At 44.2% G+C, this 20,674-nt stretch overlaps 1 protein-coding gene across 2 annotated transcripts; it reads left to right on the plus strand.

Moving 5' to 3' along the window:
* The first annotated feature begins 46 nt into the window (after positions 1-46).
* On the plus strand, positions 47-20,375 carry Znf251 (zinc finger protein 251). Of its 2 annotated transcripts, none has more exons than XM_041672165.1 (4): positions 47-876; positions 1,084-1,216; positions 1,562-1,675; positions 18,674-20,375. In XM_041672165.1, exons 1-4 carry the CDS (start codon positions 847-849, stop codon positions 20,278-20,280), a joined length of 1,884 nt encoding a protein of 627 aa, XP_041528099.1. In that variant the 5' UTR covers positions 47-846; the 3' UTR covers positions 20,281-20,375. The 2 variants fall into 2 exon arrangements, with proteins under 2 accessions (XP_041528099.1, XP_041528100.1); XM_041672166.1 differs by having other exon boundaries at positions 65-146.
* The last annotated feature ends 299 nt before the right edge of the window (positions 20,376-20,674 follow it).

The raw sequence follows: 20,674 nt of genomic DNA on the forward strand, positions 1-20,674 counted from the left end.
GCCGCGCGCGCCTGCGCAGCTTGGCTGTTCCGCCCCCAGGCGGCAGTTTGCTTGCCCCTCAGCGCGGGCCGGGCCCGTTGTGGGTGGGTTGCTGGTCCAGAGCGCCCTGCCCGAGGTGAGGCTGCCGCGGTCCTGTCGCTTTGCAGGTGGGCACGGACAGCCGGCAGGCAGGTGTAAGGGCGTCGGTCGAGTCGTGGAAAGACCTCGCCGAGCCGAGGGACTCGGCGGGTCTCCAGCTGGCTGCCTTAGCTTCTGGCCAAGGGCGCTGATGATGCTGCGACACCTGGGAGGAGGGATAGTGGAGGAGGCAGCGGTCCCAGCCAGACGGACCACCCAGCAACGGGAAGACCGGTGGGAGGGACAAGCCGCTGCGGGCAACGCGGCTTTGGGAGGCATGGATGTGAAGGACGATGGCCTTTAGGTTTTGCCAAGAGCTGGTCCTCGCCGCCTGTTTCGTGTCCTCTCACACCCGCAACCCTGGGAGGCCTGTCGCGGTGAGGTCCAGAGCCTTTTCCAGGCTGGCCCTCTAAGGCTGAGGCGGTGCTATGCGCCCATCCTTGGTGTCGTGGTGCATGGCTGGAGCTGCCAGCTTGCACCGTGCTTGGGGCAGTTCTCAGTTTGGATAGCAGCACGGGACAGGTCACACGCTGGCTCTCACGGCTTCAGTACACCCCAGAAGGCCACTTCAGGAGCAAGGTCTGTCGTCTTCCTCTTGACCGTCTGTCCACTGCCCCAGCTGAATGGGGCCGAGTTTGTCTGTTTTCTTTTCCCGAGTGTAAGTTGGAGAGGCCTCAGGCCGGGGCTGCCTCCTGCCTGCTACGGATTCCAAGGTGGTTCACGGGCCAGATGGCTGCCAAGTCCTGCTCGGGGGCTCCGGTGAGTTACTCTTTCTCCCTCCTGCCCTGGTCACAAGCCGTCTCCTCTAGAGCTGTGAGGCCAGCCGATAATGAAGCTGAAAAGGACTAGGATGCAGGGATAGCCCTCTGTGTCCTATCGGTCCTTGCCTGGTCCCTTGGTCGCAACTCTGCTACCCCATGAGAAATCAAGAAGCCACACCCCTGGTGCAGCATATTGTCATTCCAGGGAGAGATGCCTCTGACCTTCCAGGATGTGGCTGTGTACTTCTCCAGGGCAGAAGGGCAGCAGCTGGGCCCCCAGGAGCGGGCGCTCTACCGGGATGTGATGTTGGAGAACTATGGGAACATGGCCTCACTGGGTGAGAAGTGCCCTGGAGCCCTGGCTCACAGTGGGGAGTCTCTAAGGGACATTGGGGCTGATTTGGCCCTTTGATTCCCAAAGGAAAGAGGATCCTGCTCTTGTCCCCAGGGACCAGTCTGCCTAGTTCTAGTGACGATTTTCCAATAACCTCAGGGTGTCATCCCTTTCCCTGTCTAACAATAGGAATTCTTAGGCATTTGAACTCTTTGCCCCTTGGTCTCCCCTGACCAGTGTGCCCATGCAGGCAGAATGTTCTCTATCTGGTGTGCAGGACCCAGCAGGCAGGGTCCTGCTCCAGCCCCCGAGGCTGCAGCAGCTCATCCAGGGTCCTTATCCTTAACAGGATTTCCAGTCCCTAAGCCAGAGCTGATCTCCCAGCTGGAGCAAGAGGAGGAGCTGTGGGTCCTGGATCTTCTGGGGCCTGAAGAAGCAGAAGTCTTAAGAAGTTGCCAGACAGGTGAGCTAAGCTAGAGGCTGGTCTCAGGAATGGCCTCCCAGAGCCCTGGCTTTGGTAGCTGGAGGGAGGGCTAGAAGTGAAGGCAGATATGGTGATGGTATGCAGTCACCCTCTCTAAGGGAAGACAGCGCTTGCATGCATGTGCTTGACAGGTTTTCCTTTGCCAGGCCATTTGCTTTGCCTAAAAAAAATGGGGGGAAGATGATGGTGGCACACGCCTTTAATCTCAGCTTTTGGGAGGCAGAGGCAGGTGGATTGGATCTCTGTGAGTTTGGGGCCAGCTTGGTCTACAGAGCTAGTTACAGGGCTATTACACAGAGAAACCCCGTCTCAAAAAGAAAAAACCAAAACTAGTATTGTAGTTTCTGGTCCTAACGTGATTTGTTCTTTTACACACCTTCATGAACTTTTTTGTAGGATATACTTTCTCTTCTCTTACTTGCTCCAGGTTCTGTATCATGCTCCTTCCTCCTTCATCTCTTCCTCTTCAGTCCTCAGTGTTGGTCAGCAATACTTCCTTGTTCTTGAGACTAGGCCTTTTTGTGTTTCTCAAGCGTGTCTCAAACACTTGGATCAAGTCATCCCTTCTGGAGCCTCGGCCTCCATAGTAGCTGGAACTAAAAGCATATACCACCACGCTTAGATCATTAACAGTTTTTTTTTAAATATTTATTTATTTATTTATTATGTATACAATATTCTGTCTGTGTGTATGTCTGTAGGCCAGAAGAGGGCACCAGACCTCATTCCAGATGGTTGTGAGCCACCATGTGGTTGCCGGGAATTGAACTCAGGACCTTTGGAAGAGCAGGCAATGCTCTTAACCACTGAGCCATCTCTCCAGCCCCGATCATTAACAGTTTTGTTTTGTTTTCTGTTTTAGTTTTTCGAGACAGGGTTTCTCTGTGTAGCTTTGGAGCCTGTCCTGGAATTTGTTCTTTAGACCCGGCTTGTGTACCACCACCACTCCTCCCTTTAGCGCTCTTTAAAATGTCCCTTAGAGATCCCTTCCTCCCTTCCCCTTGCCTCAGCCTCCTCAGGTAGGAAGCTTTGAACTTGCTGTGTTCAAGAAGGATGGCCTTGAAATCCTCATCCTCCTGCCTCTGCTTCTCAAGTGCTAGGATTATATTATAGGCATGTGCAACCACACCTAGCCCTTTGAATCTTTATTTTATTGACTATTTTCATTGTCAGCTCTAAGTATTTTGACTCTCAGCTACTGCTGGGGCTCATTCTGTTGTCTGCTCTTCTCCTTGTTCCTCTCTGTCCTGTTTTGTACATGCTCTGTTCCTCACTGTCAGAGTGGATTGTACTTCATCAGGCGTGTCCTCACGTTTGCTGTTACTCTATTTCATAAAGTTAATCACATCAATTCTTTGCCCTTTATTAGTAGTTGGTCCTTTTCCCAAACATGAATGCATCATCATTTTTGAGTGATTCACTTAGGCTCTTTTAAAACTATTTTTATTATCTCAAGTATTTACAGATTTGAAATTGGCTGCATGAAGCCTATCTTTTCTAAAATTGGGAGCTTAGATCATTGATTTTTAATTTTCCTTTTTAAAGATGTCTAAAGCAAGGCTTTATGAAAGTACAACCTTAAATATAGTTCATGTTTTACAAATACTACTGTTGTGTATGCATGTACGTCTATGTTGAGGTATGTGTATACTTTAGTTCAGGTGGCTGCAGAGGTCAGAAGCATCAGATCTCTAGGAGACAGAGGCATTGCAGGCTGCCAGATATGAGTACTGGGTACCAAACTCAGGTCCTCTGGAGATCAGTATGTGCTCTTAACTACTGATATATCTCTCTGGTCTGTCCTCGTGTGTGTGTACACACATGTATGCATGCACACATGTGAGTGCTGGATAATGAATGCATGCATGATAGGCAAGTGCCCTACCAATGAGCTATATCCTGAGCCCTTTTTTATTTATTTATTTATTTATTTTTTTATTTATTGTGTATACAATATTCTGTCTGTGTGCATGTCTGCAGGCCAGAAGAGGGAACCAGACCTCTTTACAGATGGTTGTGAGCCACCATGTGGTTGCCGGGAATTGAACTCGGGACCCTTGGAAGAGCAGGCAATGCTCTTAACCACTGAGCCATCTCTCCAGCCCCCCCCCCCCCGAGCCCTTTTTGTGTCTTATTTTGAGACAGGGTCTTAGATGCTCATGCTGGCTTTGAGCTCACTTTATAGTTTCAGCTGATTTTAAGTTTTAAGTTTGTGATCTAACCTCATTATAGACCTGCACCATCAGGCTTAGGTACATTTCAAGAATTTTCCATAGGCCATATTAGCTTTTTTTTTTTTTTAAACAATTCTGTGGCCCAATCACTATTTGGACAGGTAATTTTCTTTTTTTTTTTTAATTTTATTTATTTTAAAGATTTATTTATTTATTATGTATACAGTGTTCTGTCTGTCTGTATGCTTGCTGGCCAGAAGAGGGCACCAGATCTCATTACAGATGGCTGTGAGCCACCATGTGGTTGCTGGGAATTGAACTCAGGACCTCTGGAAGAGCAGCCAGTGCTCTTAACCTCTGAGCCATCTCCCTAGCCCTATCTTATTGTTCTTAGTTTATTGTGTAATTCCACTGTGGTCAAGGAGCATAACTCTCTGTATGGTTTCATTCTTATATTTGCTAGATGTCTTAGGACTTCCAGGCCTCTTGGTAAGCATACTCTGTGTAGTAGTAACTCTTCCGTACCTGTGATCACCCGGCAAAAAGCTACTTAGAAGAGAAAGGGATTTGTTTAGTTTGGCTTGGAGTTCAGAGGTGCGGGGAGAGTCATGGCAGCAGCAGGAGGTGAGGCCAGCCTGGCAGTCGGGACACAGCCTGATCATATTTCATCTGCAAAAGGAGGTGATAAAAAGAACCATGGATGGGGACGGAAGTCTTTCAGCAAGGCACCATAGCCTCCAAACGCCCAAAGAGTACCACCATCTAGGGACCAAGTATTCAGATACATCAGCCTGTGGGAGACATTTCTCATTGAAACCATGATATCCATGTAAAGAGATGGGAATTGTTGGTGTTCTGTAGTTACAGGATTGTGCGATGTCATTTAAGTTGACGAAGCTAATGCTGTGACTCATATTTTCCCCAGGGTGTCTTGTTTTTTTTGTTGTTGTTGTTGTTGTTGTTTACTTGTTTATTTTTTTCAGTTGCTAAGAATATCTAAGGATGTAAAGTTTACTTTCCCTTGGATTTATTCGGTGTCTGTTACTGATTTGTTCTCATTTATGAGATAAGAGATACATTTTGGGTGCTACGAGCATAGTAGCTACCCCCTTCTTTCTGTTTCTGTTAGCATGGAGTATCTTTTCCATCTAGTTAATTTCACTTTATATTTAAAGTATCTGTCTTCCAGATAGCACACAGTTGGGTCCCATTTTCTATCCATTTTATCTTTTAATTTTTGTGTTCATCTTTAATTTAACTCTTTTCTTGCTTCCATCCCTTCCTCTCCACTTATGCTCCAGTGTTGAGGATAGAACCTAGAGACTCTTTCATGCTAGGCAAGCACTCTGCCACTGAGCTGCACCCCTCGCCATAGTGCAGTATTTAGTAGATAATAACGTTGTTGTTGTTACTTTCTTGTGGTTTTGTTCTGTTTTTTAGCTTGTTTTCTATTTTGACTTGAGCCAGGGTCTCTCTATGTAGCCCTAGCTGTCCTAGAACTCACCGTGTGGACCAAACTGGCCTTGAACTCACAGAGATCCACATGTGTCTGCTTCCCAAGTGCACCACGACACCTGACTTCTTGTTTTTGTTTTGACACAGGCTCTCATGCAGCCCAGGAGGGCTTCAGACTTACTGTGCATTTGAATCTGGCCTTAACCTCTTGATCCTTCTACCTACAGCTCCCAAGTTCTGGACTTAACCACCATGCCTCTAGGTTTTGCACTTATTTCCTTTTTGAATACTTCTTATTTCTCCATTCCCTTTTCTTTTATAGCATCCTACTATCCTTTATTTTAGCCATAAAGAATATATATGTGGGTGCATGTGTATACATACACAACTTTAAATTTCATTATACAGTATTATAAAGGACCCAACACTGCTACCCTCCAGAAAAACAATTTGCCCACTGCCTAGCTGACCCAAGGAAGGAGAATCCCAGTGCCCTAGTCAGTCTGTCTGTGGAGCACAGCTCACAGAAAGTGAGGTCTGCCTGTGCTGTGGTCCTCTCCCCTCCCCTGGTCCTGAGCATATTGCTGGGACCTGCTCACTGCTGCTCTTTCACTCACATCTGATTGCCTTTTAACAGAAACTGGAAGGCAGGAAAATATTCTTCCTTTTGAGACACTCGTATACAGGTCAGCTTGGCCTCTCTCTAGTTCCTGCTTCAGACTCCTGGGATCGCAGGTGGGCACCACTCCACGTGACTCAACAATATATGGTCCAAAGGCAATCTCAGAAATTTTAAAATACTTTGCACTAAGTTAAAATTCCACTTGCCAACATGTGTGGAATGCAATGAGAGCAGTGCTTTCTATAGAAATTGATGTAGTAAACGTGTAGTTCCTTGTATAAAAAAGATGAGAGTGTTATGTGGCTTAACAAGCTGAAGTAGAACTGAGTAGACTTGGGGGAAGAGGTGATAAACAATTTAAGACAAAAACAGGAGTATTCCAGAAAGATCTCGTGGCCATGTCTCTCTGATCCACAGTTTGCTTTTCTATACAGTTTCTCTTTGGAGGGGACCTGGGGGCAGTCAGTGGGCGTTGCATTGGCGAGGCTGAGTCCTTCACTGTTTTGGGGTAGGCAGATGCATACTCCCAGGTGGTTTTACCTCTGTAGGGGCTTTCTTCCATTGTTCTTCCATCCTTTTGTTCCCTGCTCAGTTAACTGATCCCTTTTCTAGAAACCATGTTAACTTGAACTCCACTCATTCTTGTGTTGGACTTTGAAAGGTCCCAAATGGATTTCTGTGAGATTTGATCTTCTCACGTGCTTTATTCAGCCTTTCCCATCTGTGGGAGACCGTGTGATCTTGAGTAATGACAAAGGCACTACTGACCTTCCTCCAGTTACAGGGTGGGTTCCCCTCAGATTTGAAGCACTTTTCTGTTTTGCATTAAGCTCTTCGTTCACTAATCTGGGATATAGTTAGCAAAGATGATTATGTTACCAAGGCTTTGCCTGGAATGTTGTGTCTTCAGATATGACCAGCCTACTTTAAAAAACTTTATGAAGCAAAGAATAAATGCTCTTTGGTGAACTTTGTATTAGGTAATATTGGTAGTATTGTCTTAGGTAGATATGGTTATATCCAGAGCCAAGACTCTAGCAGCTTCCTCTACCTATAAACAGGGATCAGCGATTTCCCTCATCTGGAAAATATGGGAGGGGGTTGGAAACCTCAAAAGGCATAACCTGGGCAGCCAGTACTCTTGGAGCCTGAGGAGAGCGGCACCTCTGATTGGGGACCTCCCAGTGGGCTATAGTTAATTCTATAGCTGTTAGCGACCCGCCCTTTCGTGAGTACTACAAGCTACAGAAATTCCCTTAGCCTCCCCAGACCCTAGAATAACAAAGGCTTGTAGGGGTGGGACGACAGACGCTAGTGATCCTTCTTTATTTCCTGGACAGTGTACTGGATTAGCAAAATCATGGCTGTCCGTCTGGGCTGACATCTCTGACTCCGTGTGTAAAGCCCAGGGTGGTAAAATATTAGGAACAGGCATTAAAAGGGTTTATGTGGAAATCCCAGCTTATTTTGAAATCTGAAATAAGAAATCCTGTAGGTATCAAACTCCCCTCCTAAAAGAAAAATAATGTATCATTAGAATTACCTCCAATCCTCAAGGACCATAAGGCTTGCGGTGGTGGGTTGAATGAGTATTTTCAGCCTAAACTTTAGCTATTAAAATGTTAAAAACAAAACAAAACAAAAACTCTGTGCTAGCCAGATGGTGGTGGAGACAAAGGAGGCGGATTAAAGGTTCACTGGCTGCTCTTTCAGAGTTCAAATCCCAGTACCCATATGGCAGCTCACAACTGTCTATAACTGTAACCCCATGGGATCCAATGCCTTTTTTGTTTCATTTTGTTTTTTTTTTTTTTTTCAAGACAGGGTTTCTCTGTAGCTTTGGAGCCTGTCCTGGAACTCACTTGGTAGACCAGGCTGGCCTCGAACTCACAGAGAACCCTCCTGCCTCTGCCTCCCGAGTGCTGAGATTAAAGGCATGTGCCACCACTGCTCGGCCCAACGCCCTTTTCTAGTGTGCAGATACACATACAAAGTACCCATATACGTAAAGATACATAAATACATCTTTAAAAGACTGAAAGAGATCATCATTACAGCTACATCTCATGAACATTTAAAGAATAATAAACGGATGGTATGAACAGTTCTTCACTCAAAGATTTGATAATATGAAATGAACCAATTCCTTGAAAGACAATCTCCCAAAACTCCACAAAAAGAAAAGAACATCTGAGGAGACATGTATTTTAATAATGTGCCTGTTTCAAGAGAGTTCCATTGTGATCTGATAAACAAGAAATGATAGCAATTCTCTACACTCTTTAAGGAGAGAAAAGTAAAAGCAGGTGGTGGCTGCGAGGCCAGTGTCACCTTACTGGCAAAATTAGAGATGATACAAGAAAAGCAAACTGCACACAGGTATCGCTTATGACCACAGATGGAATAATTCTCAAGAAAATAATTTAACTGTGTATAAAAAGAACTGTGTGGGAATAGGCCTCTCTTGATTCTCCCTCCTGTTCTTGGGAGTTATTTACAAAACAACTCCAGGAACTGGTAAGTACAAAGTTTCATGGCACAGAATATGTAAGTCAGCTGATCTCTTTGTGCCTGAAATGAACACCTGCTGGTGAATTTTGATTTTGTTGACTCTTGTTGCTGTTGCTTCCTGTTTGAAAGAGAGCTTGAGACACTCTTCTCTGTAGCCACAGCTGGCCTAGACGTCCTGTGTAGACCAGGCTGGCCTCAGATTCACAGAGAATCCCCCTGCTTCTGCTTCCTGAGTGCTTTAAGTGTGTGTGTGTGTCCTCATGCCTGGCCAAGTGCAGTTTAAGGTAAAATAACATAAAGACAGGCAAGGTGGTTCAGCAGATAAAGAACCTTGCCAAGCCTGACAACCTGAATATGCTCCCCAGGATCTAGACAGTAGAAGGAGAGAACCAAGGCTTGCAAGCAGCATGCTCCCCACCTTTCTCTTTCTTTCTTTTTCTTAGACAGGGTCTCACTACGTAGCTCTGGCTACCCTGGAATTCACTAGATCAGACTGACTTCAAACTCACAGAGAGACCTTCCCTTGCCTCCCAAGTTCTAGGATTAAAGGTATGCACCACTATGCCTGGCCCCCCATCTTTTAAAAAAGAAAAACTGTTAAATTATATAAGCACTCCAAAGATGAAATTCATAGCACATTCAAAATGTGCTTACCTAATAGATTCAAAATCTGAGTGGAAAAATACCAAAGCCTATTAAAAACATACCAGAAGAGGAAATAAATGAAGAATAATCTATGTTTATGTATAGAAGAATATTGTCAAGATGTTAACTTTTTCCAACTTGATCTATAGATTCAGTACAATCCAAATAAAACTGTCAGCAGGATATGTTATTTGGTGGCTATCAACAAGTATTTCAATATTCATATGGCAAAGGAAAAGACTCCAAATAGCTCGTTACTGAAGCAGAAGAGCTGAACCCATCATACTACCTGATTTCAAGACTTAACTACAAAGCTTTAATTACCAAGGCAGTGGGGTATTGGCAAAGATAAATGATCCACAATCATTGGAGCAGCACGGACAATACAGGTATAGAGGACTACATAAATATCAACTGACCTTTGATAAGGGAACAGAGGATACAATGGAGAAAGAATAGTCATCAACAAATACTAGATGTCTACATACCAGTTTTAAAAAATTACAAAAAACCAACAGTCCTGGCTTGCAGCAGTCCTGGTTTGCTCATACTCTGCTGCTATAACTAACTGCTTAACCAACAAAATTACTTTATCCCTGTTTTGTAGGCTGAGAGTATCAAGTCAGGATGATCTCAGTTATGGATGATAATCTCCTTTTGTCCTGACGTGGTAGTTGGAGAAACGCTGTCTCTATCTCTCTCTCTTTTTTTAAAAAATTTATTTATTTATTATATATACAGTAGTCTGCCTACATATATCCTATAGTCCGGTAGAGGGCACCAGATCTCATTACAAATGGCTGTGAGCCACCATGTGGTTGCTGGGAATTGAACTCAGGACTCTGGTAGAGCAGTCAGTGCTCTTAACCTCTGAGCCACCTCTCTAGCCCTATCTCTCTCTTTTTAAGTAGAATCTTATTTATTATGTATACAGTGTTCTGTCTGTGTATATCTACATACCAGCAACAGACACCAGATCTTATTATTAATGGTTGTGAGCCACCATGTGGTTGCTAGGAATTGAACTCAGGACCTCTGAAAAGTATCCAGCGCTTTTAGCCTCTGAGCCATCTCTCCAGGATCTTTCTTCGTGGCCTTGATTTTCTTGGAACTCTGTGTAGACCAGGTTGACCTTACAGAGATTCGCCTGTCTCTGCCTCCCATGTACTGGGATTAAAGGTGTTTACCACCACCTCGCAGCTGAAGATCTTATTTTTATGTTTATGGGTGTTTTAATTGCATGAATGTCTGTTCAGTACATTTATTCAATACCCTTAGAGGCCAGAAGAGGGCACTGGGTCCTCTGGAACTGGAGTTACAAATGGTTATGAGCCACCACTTGACTGCTGGGAACCTAACCCTTTGATAGAGTAACCAGTGCTTTTGACCACTGAGCCATCTCTCCAGCACCTTCTATGACATTCTTAAGGCAAAACTATACAGCCACACATGTTGTCCTAACACTAGGAAAGTAGAGGCAGGAGGATCAGGACTTAAGAATCATTCTGGGCTACATAGCAATTCAAGGCTAGCATAAAAAACATGAGATTTGTTTGTTTGTTTGTTTGTTTTTGATTTTTGAGACAGGGCCTCTCTGTGGAGCTCTGAATGTCCTTGAATTCACCCTGTAGACCAAGCTGACCTTGAACCCAGAAAACACAGAGACACTCTTGCTCTGCCTCCTGAGTGCTGAATTAAAAGCATGTTGCCCAGCAACATGAGATCTTATATCAACTCTTTTTCCTTAAAAAGCAAAACAACTAGGGATGGTAAAACGGTGATTGCCAGGAAGCAGTGAAAGAGTTGGAAGGGGGGCTGGAGAGATGGCTCAGTGGTTAAGAGCATTGCCTGCTCTTCCAAAGGTCCTGAGTTCAATTCCCAGCAACCACATGGTGGTTCTTCTGGCCTTCAGGCATACACGCAGAAAGAATATTGTATACACAATCAATCAATCAATAAATAAATATTAAAAAAAGTTTAAGAAAGAGTTGGAAGGAACTAGGTGAAACACCACGTTTTACAGCGTCAAACACTTGGTTGGCACTGCCATGGTGAATCCATGTCATTGCTTTGTCAAAGCCCATCCAGTGTACAATATCAAGACTGAACCCTGGGCCAGCAAGATGGCCCAGTGGAAAAGCACTTGACACACAAACCTGGCAACCTGAGTTTGATATTAGGACCCATGTAAGGGAGGAAGAGAACCAGCTCCTGGGGGTTGTCCCAATTCTCATCTGTTTACTATGCCACGTGTTCCCTGACATACACATACAATAAATATTTTTAAAAGACTAAGCCCTAAACTGTGGCAGTTGGGTAATAAGGATAGGCCATTGTGTAGGGACCCCAGTGTGACACATATACTGGAATAATAGCTCATGATTTCTTCAGCGTTTGAGATTCAGAGACTAAACACTGAATTTATGGTTCTATGTGTTTTCTATTAGCATATGGGGAGGAATCTCTGTTGTTTCTCCATAATTTTTGTTCTAGTTTTTTGTTTGGTCTTCCCTTTTGAAGAATACTCCCTCAAGAAAAAAAAAACAGGAAATGGAGATTTTATTGCTGACAGACCTAAGGGTACACAGAATGCCCCACAGCTAAGTGGGGTTCAGGACTATGGCAGAAACTTGGATGAGAGCTGAGTGAACACAAAAGGAAGACTCCAAAGAACATGGTAAAGTTTTGTGCTGGTGGTTTAATCTAGGTTTTAAAATTACCAGTTTAGCTGAGCGGTAATAGTACACACTTTAATACCAGCCCTCAGGAAGCAGGGGCAGGCAGATCTGAGTGTGAAGCCAGCCTGGTCTACAGTTGGCCACCCAGAGATGGAAAAAGGGGTTGTGAAATTGGCTTCGATGCAGGAACTTTGGGGGAGTAGTTGCAGAATTCAGGCAATGCTGTGGTTTGGTCAAGTGTCCCTCAGTGTTCATGTGTTAAGTCACTGGGGACCAGTGGAACCACATGGACCATAGCTGGTTCTCCCTTACTTGTGGTTCACAGTGTAAGAGTTGACTCTGTTGAATACTTCCTTCCCCATTGCCATCTGGCCACCTTGTCCCGAGGCCCACAGCAATGCATCTTGAGCTAAAACCTTCAGGATCATGAGTTAGGTTTTCCCTTTATACGTTCTTTACTTCAGGTATTTCCTTATAGAAATAAAACAATCACTAATAGAGGCAACCAAAGAAGTCTTCTAACTAGTCTCTAACTTATGTCAAGTGGCCTAAAGTGGTGGCACACAACTGTAACCCAGCATTCAGGAGGCAGAAACAGGAATACTAGCTAAGCTACATCGTGAGACCCTGTCTCAAAAAAGGGGGGGGGGCAGCTAGAGAGATGGCTCAGAGGTTAACAGCACTGCCTCTTCTTCCAGAGGTCCTGAGTTTAATTACCAGCAACCACATGGTGGCTCTCAACCATCTATAATGAGATCTGATGCCATCTGGTGTGTAGGTGTACATGCAGGCAGAACACTGTATATATAATAAATAAGAAAAAGAAAGAAAAACCTAGTTGAGGGATGGGGTCTGGGGAAGTAGCTTACATTTCAAGAGTGAGGGCCTGAGTTGGATCTCTAGGCACATTAAAGAAGCAGACATGCATTTGTAATCTTGGTGCTGGGGAGGCAGAGGCAAGCACACTTGGAGCTACTTGGCCAGCCAGTGTAGCCTATTACACAAGTTGCAGGCCACTGAGGCTCCCTGTCTCAACAAACAAGGTGTCAGCTCCTAAAGGAAAATATCCTCTCTCTAGTTTACATACACACATGCATGTACATGAACATGTACACAAAAGAAAACTGGAGGCTGTTTCAACAGGTAGGGTTAAGTATCTACCCTTTTAGCTACCAGCATTGCAGATGTTCTGTAATATTGTAGCAATTACTGTGACAAAATACAGGTGAGCAACTTCAGGAGTGGTGTATTACTGCTCACAGCTGGAGGAGGCACAGTCACATCGTGTCCTTAGGAAGCAGAGAGAAGTCCAGTGGTGATGGTGCATACACTTTAATCCCAGCACTGGGGAGGCAGAGGCAGGTGAATCTCTTTGAGTTCAAGGCCAGCCTGGTCTACAGAGCAAGTTCCAGGACAGGCTCCAAAGCTACACAAACCCTGTCTAAAAAAACACAACAACAACAAAAAACAACTCAGTAATTCCAGCTCCAGAGGACTTAAGGCTTCTGGTCTCCTCAGGCATCTGCACTCGTGCGTATACCCACACAGAGAAACGTGTGTGTTGCATGCGTGTGAGTGTGTGAATGTACTTGCCCATGGGCACACATGTGGAAGCCAGAGAAAATCATTAATGTTTCAACTTTCAGGCTTATAGAAGAGTGAGGTTGTAGATGGTTAGAACCAGCGTGGGGCGAGAATTGCAACGTGGTATTGAGCTCTTGTGTCTAGTTACTCGCTTCCTAAAAGATGACATCATGCAGCTCTTAATTTGGAGAAGCCTAAGTTGTTTTGCTCCTTTTTTTTTTTTTCCTTTTTGCATCCTATTCCACAACTGAGAAGTTTTTGGGCATTTGCAGAGCTGTGATTGCTTCTGTGGGAAGTCTAGAGCTGTGACTGCTTTGGTGGAAGGGGATCCTGCATTAATAATGGTTTTTCTGATTGATGAGACCTCACAGCAGCTAGTAGACGTTTGAGCCCCTTGGGTAGATCTTGATATTCTATGTTTGCAGTAATGAGTTTGGTGACCACAGTAAGTGTGGTTACCCCAGTGCACTATGAACTATGGATGGTAGCCACAGTGAATTCTTGGGCATGAATGAAATTATTAATATCTCGGAAAATAGGGGGAAGATTAATATTTTTTAAAAGGTTTACTTTATGTGTATTTTCTCTGCATGTATGGATATGCACCATTGCATGCCTGGTGCCTTCAGAGGCCGGAAGAGGGCACCAGATTCCTCGGTACTTGAGTTCCAGATGGTTGTGAGCCACCGTGTGTGGCTTATTTCACCAAACACAATGATTTCTAGTTCCATCCATTTTCCTTTACAACTAAAGTAAATTCCATTGTGTATATATACCACATATATCCATTCTTTATCCATTTATCTGTTAGATCTTGGCTGGCTCCATTTCCTAGCTTTTGAGAATACTGTGACAAGAGTATATGACGTAGAATGGTATAGCTGGGCCTTATGTGCATCTATTTTTAATGGTTTTATTGTTTGTTTTGTTTTTTGGTTTTTTTTTGAGACAGGCTTTCTCTGTGGTTTTGGAGCCTGTGCCTCCCGAGTGCTGGGATTAAAGTCGTGCGCCACCACCGCCTGGCTTGTTTTGTTTTTTGAGACAGAGTCTATTTAGTGCTGGCTGTCCTGAAACTTTTACTCTGTTGTAGACCGTGTTGGCCTCAAACTTACAGAGATCCTTAGTATTTTTGAGGAGGTTCTCTCTACTGATTTCCATACTGAATTTACCAATTTGCATTCCCACAGCAGTGTAGGGTTGCTCTCGAATTCTCCCTAGCATTAGTTACTTGTCTTCCTGATGACAGCTGTTGTGGAGTGAGATGGAATTTCAAAGTATGTTCAGTTGGGGCTGGAGAGATGGCTCAGTGGTTAAGAGCATTGCCTGCTCTTCCAAAGGTCCTGAGTTCAATTCCCAGCAACCACATGGTGGCTCACAACCATCTGTAAAGAGGTCTGGTGCCCTCTTCTGGCCTTCAGGCATATACACAGACAGAATATTGTATACATAATAAAAATAAATAAATATTTAAAAAAAAAAAAAAAAAAAAAAAAAACAAAGTATGTTCAGTTTAGATTTCACTGTTGTCTGAGGATGCTGGACATCTTCTCAAATAGTAGCCATTTCTTCTTACTTTTTTTTTTTTGAGACAGAGTTGTTGCCCAGTTTGTCATGAAAATCATGTCACTGAGAATAACCTTGATCTCCTGTCTTCATTTCTTTTTTTTTATATTTATTTATTTATTATGTATACAATATTCTGTCTGTGTGTATGTCTTCAGGCCAGAAGAGGGCACCAGACCTCATTACAGATGGTTGTGAGCCACCATGTGGTTGCTGGGAATTGAACTCAGAACCTTTGGAAGAGCGGGCAATGCTCTTAACCACTGAGCCATCTCTCCAGCCCCTCCTGTCTTCATTTCTTAAGTGCTGTGGTAACAGGGCTGACCACCATACCTGATACCATTTCTATTTTTTCTAAGAACTACCTATTCAGGTCATTAACTCATTTAATATGTGGATTGTCTCAGGGCTTTTACGTGTAATTTCTGCAATTTTTATATATTGTAGATACTCAGCTGATGTCTGATGTTTGAAAGATTTTTCTAGGCTTTGTTTTTTTGTTGTTGTTGGTTTTTTTGTTTGTTTGCTCACTTGCTTGCTTGCTTTTGAGGCTTCTTTAGGAGCAATGATTGAAATGTTGTTTATCATTTCTCATATAATGTAAGCAGAGAAATAGAGCCTGGGATACAGTTGGGAGAACAGCTCCAGCTGTCAGTGAAAGTTAGTTCATATAACTTCCATCTGGCGGCAATGAATGATGGAGGTCACGGGCAGGATTAGGCCCGTAAATTCCTTTCCAGCAGCCAGGAAAGGGTCTAGATTACACTCCAACCCCACCATCCCAGGTACACATCTGTAACTGGAGTGTTCAGGTGTCCAACACATGAACTCACACTCATACTTGTTCATGATTGGCTTGTGGTGGTTCCCCCAAAGGAGAGAATCTCAATACTTGACTTTCCTTCTAGATGTTTCCCAAGTAACCTAGCCCTGTTTTTGTCCTCCACTACCAGTCATCACTGTCCACTGTGGGACTCTAGTCGTAGTACCAGGATTGGCCACCTGGACCTGCGCTACGACAGAAGGCAGCACTGGCTTTTTAAAGAACCGTTTTCAAAAGAGTTTTTTCAGGCCTAAGGGATTTGGCTCACCAGATAAAAGCACATGCTGGCAAGCCCAAGGACCTGAGTTTGTCCCATAGGGCCCAAATGATTGGAGGAGGAAATAGACTTTCATAAGTTGTCTTTTCGACCTACACACACAATAAATAAATGTTAAAGATTATTATGGGGGCCTAGAGAGATGGTTTATCAGTTAACGACACCTCCTGCTCTTGCAGAGGATCCAAGTCCAGCTCCCAGCACCCACCAGTAACTCCAGTTCCAGGGACTCTGGCACCCTCTCCTGAGCTCTCAGGACAGCAGGCACAAAGGTGACGCATGCGCACATGCAGGAAAAGACAACATATAAACAAATAAGTGAAAAATCATTAGGCTAACTTTTGTTCTGAGCATAGTGATGTGTGCATACAGTCTTGTCCTCAGGAGGCTGAGGCAGGAAGAGTGCCTTGACCTTGAGTAACCTGGGTTGTGTAAGCAAGACCTAATCTCAAAAACACCAAAACATTTCTTTCTTCTCCAGCCTTCTTTTTGCTTTTTTAAAAAAAAATTTGTTTAAGGTTTTATATTTATATGATGTTTGTAAGTTACAGAGATGGGGTGGATTATACCACAGTATGCGTGTAGAGGTCAGAGACAGCTTGGCTGAAGTCGGTTCTTTCCTTCTGATAGGTAGGCTTCAGAGACCAAACTCAAACTTTCAGATGTGGCAGCAGGCCCTTTACCGACTAAACCATCTGGCAGGCCCTCCTCTTTGACTTTGAAGAGCAGTGTCTCGTGGGCTCAAACATGCTGTATAGCCAAGAATAACCAACCTTGAACTATTGGTCCTCCTGCCTGCATCTCTCCAGTGCTGAGTGCACTGCACCCGATTTTCAGTCTTGACTCAGTAATTAAAACTTTCCTCAGAGAAAGTGCCAAGCCCAGATGGCTTCACCAGTTTGCACTAAACATTTAAGGAAGAAATAGCACATACATGTGTTTTTCTCTCAGTAAAAGTTGGCTGATTCTGTATGTCAAATTTTGGAACTTACTCATTTTTATAATATATCATAGACTCTCCTTTAATTATGTGTTCTTCCATTACTGTGTGGAAAGGTATTCTGTTATACGAGTGGAGGTTGGTTTAGACAGGCATCTGAGTTTTGAACATGTGTCCTTTCTCCCCACAGTTATGAAATGCATGTCAGTTACTGCCTTGCTCATTCATTTCACACACATGAACATTCACATGAGGTAAATTCCTTTAAAACTTTTTTTATTTTACTGTGTGTGTGTGTGTCTGTATACAAATGCACTCATGGGATACTTGCAGAAGTCAAAGGAAGGCTTTTAATTCTTGGATAACTTCTTAGCGAGTAATTTGGGGACTAAAGGTATATAATCTATTTTTTTAAGCTAATTAAATTCAGGTTTAACTTAATTTTATTTATTTTGAGACAGGGTTTCTTTGTGTTGCTTTGGAGCCAGTCCTGGAACTAGCTCTTGTAGACCAGGCTGGCCTCGAACTCACAGAGATCCGCTTGCCTCTGCCTCCTGAGTGCTGGGATTAAAGGCGTGCGCCACCACTGCCCAGCCATCTACCTGTTCTTAAGTCCAGTCTTCTCAGCTTCTGTGTAATACCTTCTGTGCCTGTCTCTGTCATCCACATTTTACTCTTGGTATGGTGAGAATTTTTTTAAAATTTGTTTTATTTATTATGTATACAGTGTTCTGTCTGCATGTATGCCTGAAAGCCAGAAGAGGGCACCAGATCTCATTACAGATGGTTGTGAGCCACCATGTGGTTGCAGGGAATTGAACTCAGGTCCTCTGGAAGAGCAGATAATGCTCTTAACCACTGAGCCATCTCTCCAGCCCCACCCCGCCCCCCTGTGAGAGCTCTTACTTTCATTCTTGGACTCAGCACTTTCTCAACTCCAGCGTTTGTGTCAGCACCTGCACTGCTGGCTGGCATCTTTAGTTCTGGTACACTCTTCCTCTTGGGACTTTCTACCATGTAGACTGAGGATGAGCCCATGATGTTTTTCCATGTTACATGATTTATCCATTCCTTTTTAAAAATGTACTTGCTGACGCTAGCATGGTAGCAGGTGACTTAATACCAGCATTCAGTGGCAGAATCATGAATGTCAAGCCGTCATAAGCTATTCAGCAAAACTCTGTTTCAAAAAACCCAAAACTTCAATATCTGTCTTTATAAATAGAAAATAAGTTTCCTGAGAACAGAGACTGTGTTAGTCTTCCTTGTTAAATTCCTTATTTAGAACATGCTTGGCCTTGTATTTGTTGAATAAATTAATTCACTAATTTAACACTGGCAATTCGTTTAGTGACTAATGAATATTACTGTCTTCATTTTGTTTGTCAGCCATCTTTATGTCTGGATTCTATCACATTTTCCTACTAAATTGCCTGACTTCTGCATAATAGCTTTATTTTTATTTTATTTTTTTATTTATTTGAGACAGGATCCTATGTAGCCCTGGCTGTCCTGGAACTCACTATGTAGATAAGACCAGCCTTGAACTCACAGAGGTCCACCTGCCTCTTCTTCCCAAGTGCCAGAATTAAAGGCATGTGTTTTCACACTTGGGGCATAATAGCTTATGGAAACATCAAACAAATTGTGATTTCTGCTGACAAAGGTTACCTCTAGTAATTTATTCATGGTTTTTGTTTAACAGATTCTGAGATTGAGACTGAGAAGGAGCTATCCATTTTAAACCAGAAATGTTCTGAAGAAGTAAAAACACCAGAATTAGTATCACAGAAATTCCCAAGGGCTAATTCACACACACCTGAATCCCAGGAAGCTTGCAACCATAAAGGTCAGGAAGAAGAGAACCAAGGAAGTTCTCCTCGGAGTCTGAAGAGAGCTGCTAGAGAAGACTCTCCAGTGTGTAGGAAAGAACTTCCAGAAAATGCCCAGACATCTGCTTTTGATAGACACTTGAGTCCAGGCCCAAGTGTTGTTACAATTCAAAGAAGTAAAACAGGACAGAGAGTCTTTACATGTGATATATGCAATAAAACATTTAAATATAACTCAGACCTGAGTCGGCATCGCAGAAGTCACACCGGGGAGAAGCCTTACGAATGTGGCCCGTGTGGGCGGTCCTTTACCCACAGCTCCAATCTCATTCTGCACCAGCGAATTCACACTGGGAACAAACCATTCAAGTGTGACGACTGTGGGAAAACTTTTGGGCTCAATTCCTATCTCCGCCTGCACCAGAGAATTCACACTGGAGAAAAGCCTTTCGGGTGTAACGAATGTGGGAAGGCCTTCAGCAGAAGTTCCAGTCTTATTCAGCATCGTATAATCCACACCGGAGAGAAACCTTACAAGTGCAGTGACTGTGGGAAGGCCTTCAGCCAGAGTCCCCAGCTGACTCAGCACCAGAGGATTCACACGGGAGAGAAGCCCCACGGCTGCAGCTGGTGTGGAAAGGCGTTCAGTCGAAATGCAAGCCTCATTCAGCACCAGAGGATTCACACGGGAGAGAAGCCCCACAAGTGCGCCCAGTGTGGGAAAGCCTTCAGCCAGAGCTCCAGCCTCTTCCTTCACCACAGGGTTCACACCGGGGAGAAGCCCTACGTGTGCGGTGAGTGCGGGAGAGCCTTTGGCTTCAATTCTCATCTCACTGAGCACGTGCGGATTCACACTGGGGAGAAGCCCTATGTCTGCAGCGAGTGCGGCAAAGCCTTCAGCCGCAGTTCCACTCTGATGCAGCACCGCAGAGTGCATACCGGGGAGAAGCCCTATCGGTGCACCGAGTGCGGGAAGGCCTTCATCCAGAGCTCCCAGCTCACCCTCCACCAGCGTGTTCACACTGGAGAGAAGCCTTATGAATGTGGACTCTGCGGGAAGGCTTTCAGCCGGAGATCAGCCCTCACTCAACATCAGCGGACTCACATGGGAGAGAGTCCACTGGAGTTTGAGTGTGACCAGGATTTTGTTTATGACTCCAGCCATCTGTCCATGGGAGAGAGACACGGCAGGGCCTTCAGCCACAGTGCAAAACTTGTTCTCCAGTGGACAATTCGGAGTGATGAAAAACCCCGGGGATGCACTGAATGTGGGAAAGCTCTCAGCGCTTCCTCAGTGGAATATCAGAAAATTCAAGCTGCCGAGAAACCCTATAAATGCCAGGAATGTGGTAAAGCTGGCAGCGGCGTGTCCCATACTCAACATCATGTAACTGGGGTTGGAGAGAAACCACAATTGAATGACGGATCTGAAAGATACTTAATTCATATCAAAAAGATTTTTCAAGAAAGACATTTTTAATGTGATGAATGTGGGAAACAGTTTAGAAAGTTTGTTTTATATTAGGTAGGAAGGCATAATGAAAATTAAACTCTCATTAGCAGACTTGCCTCTTAGGCTGTGGCCCTATGTGCCTACTGTCTCCACCCACTCCACTCCCCACACCCAGGGTCCTGACTGACTCAGCGCAGTGGGCCACCTTAGCATCAGGTCAAGTTCAGGATTTTAGCACAAGGCCGAGTTTCAACACTAAAGAGCACTGACGGAAGGTTTCAAGATACGACATATCTCTTCATTGGTGATCGAAAACGAGAAACCCAGACATCTGGGGAATTGGGTTTGTCACCTTTGAGAATATTACTGATGCTAAGGACAAGATATGGCAGTATGTGGACGGTTTGGGGACTGAGGTGGC

The sequence above is a fragment of the Microtus oregoni genome, unplaced genomic scaffold (genome assembly GCF_018167655.1).
Source record: "Microtus oregoni isolate MIOR12 unplaced genomic scaffold, Mior012 000022F_ref0000154, whole genome shotgun sequence".
Taxonomy (NCBI): domain Eukaryota; kingdom Metazoa; phylum Chordata; class Mammalia; order Rodentia; family Cricetidae; genus Microtus; species Microtus oregoni.

Coding starts and splice junctions, on each gene's coding strand:
- Znf251 (XM_041672165.1), top strand. CDS start 847: ATGGCTGCCAAGTCCTGCTCGGGGGCTCCG. Junction 1,217..1,561: donor TGGGAACATGGCCTCACTGG/GTGAGAAGTGCC, acceptor TATCCTTAACAG/GATTTCCAGTCCCTAAGCCA. Junction 1,676..18,673: donor CTTAAGAAGTTGCCAGACAG/GTGAGCTAAGCT, acceptor TTTGTTTAACAG/ATTCTGAGATTGAGACTGAG.